Consider the following 2063-nt stretch of genomic DNA (forward strand, 5'->3'; position numbering starts at 1 on the left):
TATCTGTAAAATTATCTATGTAAACAAACCTCATCACTTGATAAGGTAGGTGATGCGGACGTCGTGGAAGACATTTTGTCCCGTAACACTCGCCGTACTGTTGGGGGGGAGAAGCGGTGGGGGGGAGATGTTCATGTTGCTGCAGTCTGCAATCTGGACGTTAGATGTCGCTAAAAATTACACACTGTAGCTTTAAGCACATGGCATGAGTTCTTATAATGCCTTTAGTGAAAATTCAATTTATAACTGATTATTTGTGAGTTGAATAAGTTTCATTAAGTTGTATTATATTCCATCTGTTTTTAAAATAAATTCTGCAGATACTAAGTCTCTCATACTTTGATGCTTAGATGAATTTCAAGGTTGGAAAATTGTGAATAATGGTGGTCATAGGTGGAAGATAGAGGATCCTATGGTGCCTCATCCAAATGCAGCAGTCCAAAAAAACTTTGTGACCTCCTATCAGTGAGTATTGAGTTTTGAAATATTTTCATGTTTATTAATTTAATTTTTAGTTGCTAATTATGTTTTAAACATTTGTTGTTTGCAGTATGTGCACGAAAGAACAGCTGATTGATTTGGAGAAGGAAGGTTACAGCCCCTCACTTATGGATGAGATCCAGCCACACATCAGAATATCAGACTGGTAAAAAAAAAAAAAAGAAAGCAACTCTTGATTAATGGAAATTGTTTTGTCGAAAACAAACAAAAAAAAGATCTTGGTATTTGTGCTTTGATGTTAGGTATGCACCACGATGGGATTGTGGAAGTATCTATGAGATTTCAGTACAACTGCTAGATAAAAACAAAAGAATTGTGAAAACGTTTTCCCCTGAGCAAGTTTCCTTTCCTCAGTGGAATGACCAGCAGTGGAATCAGGTACATCAATGTTACTAATATAGGAGCTGCTAAGCTAAACAGATCCCTACATTACTGATGTTAATTTATTTTTTCTTTCAAGATGGTGCATGTGTTCAAGGACTACGGACCAGGAGTGAGATACGTCAATTTTTGTCATGGCGGTAGAGACACACAGTTCTGGGCCGGACATTATGGAATTCGTGTAACAGAAAGCTGTGTTGAAGTATGTCCAGCATTGGAAACCTAGCTTATTGATGTAATGACCAGAAAGTGGCTTGGAATATCTTTGCATTCTTAACCGATAAAAACTTGTTAGGCATTTTCCTACCTTCCAAGGTACTCCCCTTCAAAAATATGCTGTAGGAAACTTAAGGAAAACATTAAGGACAAGAGTTGTGCTTATATGTATCATATTGTATTTAAATGCTAAAAGGATATATCTTCAAATTGTTTTATTTGAAGTTTTGTGTATGATTTTGTAACATGTTAGATTTCTAAATCTGTTACTCTGCAGCTAAAAATATAATTGATGTCCTGCTTCACTGTATCTACTAACCAAATGAAAAGACCATCACCTGTTTAACAGTCCTCGCTAATTTTCTATAACATTACAGAATCTATGTTAGAACTGCCTTAATATCTGTGTGTAAATGTCTGTATTACCCTGTAACCTAACACTGCAATGTTCCTCTTTTGTCCTTATATCTGCACTCATTTTCTGCCAAATATTTTCTTTAAAGAGACATACCTGCTTCTGTATGTCAACATGGAACGTGTATTGAGGTTAAAACAAATAAAAACGGAAATTTTGCACTTTATGAAAATGTGCACTTCTTGGTTTGTTAAAATACAGTGATTTTTCAATGTTTCCCACTTATCTTTGAGCCATATTTTTATGTAAAGAGCAGGGTTATAAAATTGTTTAAAGTTACACAGGATACCTGTATGATCAAACAGATTGTGTTAAACCTGCTACTGATAGTAGAACGGGTTTATCACTGTATTAATCAAGTTCTAGTGGTTTTTGTGCCATTACCCCAAAAGGGATCTTCATTATGGATCATAGTAAAAAACAATGTTAATCCAGGCCAAGGGTATATAACTCACAGGCCAATGGTATAATGTTTAATACTGCATCTCTTTTTTTTTTTTTTTTTTTTTTGTTCAAAGTTGGACATGCTATGACAAAATCACAAAAAAAA

At 34.8% G+C, this 2063-nt stretch overlaps 1 protein-coding gene across 1 annotated transcript in view; it reads left to right on the plus strand.

Annotated features, from left to right (window-relative positions):
* Positions 1–1669, plus strand: part of LOC107083892 (F-box only protein 44-like) — an 18348-nt gene extending 16679 nt beyond the window's left edge. The window contains exons 4-6 of the mRNA XM_015373428.1: positions 551–646; positions 744–879; positions 962–1669. Coding sequence (XP_015228914.1) covers positions 551–646; positions 744–879; positions 962–1108 — 379 coding nt within the window. The 3' untranslated portion in view covers positions 1109–1669. The remainder of the gene's footprint in view (positions 1–550; positions 647–743; positions 880–961) is intronic.
* Positions 1670–2063: the final 394 nt, after the last annotated feature.

This window comes from Cyprinodon variegatus, unplaced genomic scaffold (genome assembly GCF_000732505.1).
Source record: "Cyprinodon variegatus isolate N-32 unplaced genomic scaffold, C_variegatus-1.0 Scaffold87, whole genome shotgun sequence".
Classification (NCBI taxonomy): Eukaryota; Metazoa; Chordata; class Actinopteri; order Cyprinodontiformes; family Cyprinodontidae; genus Cyprinodon; species Cyprinodon variegatus.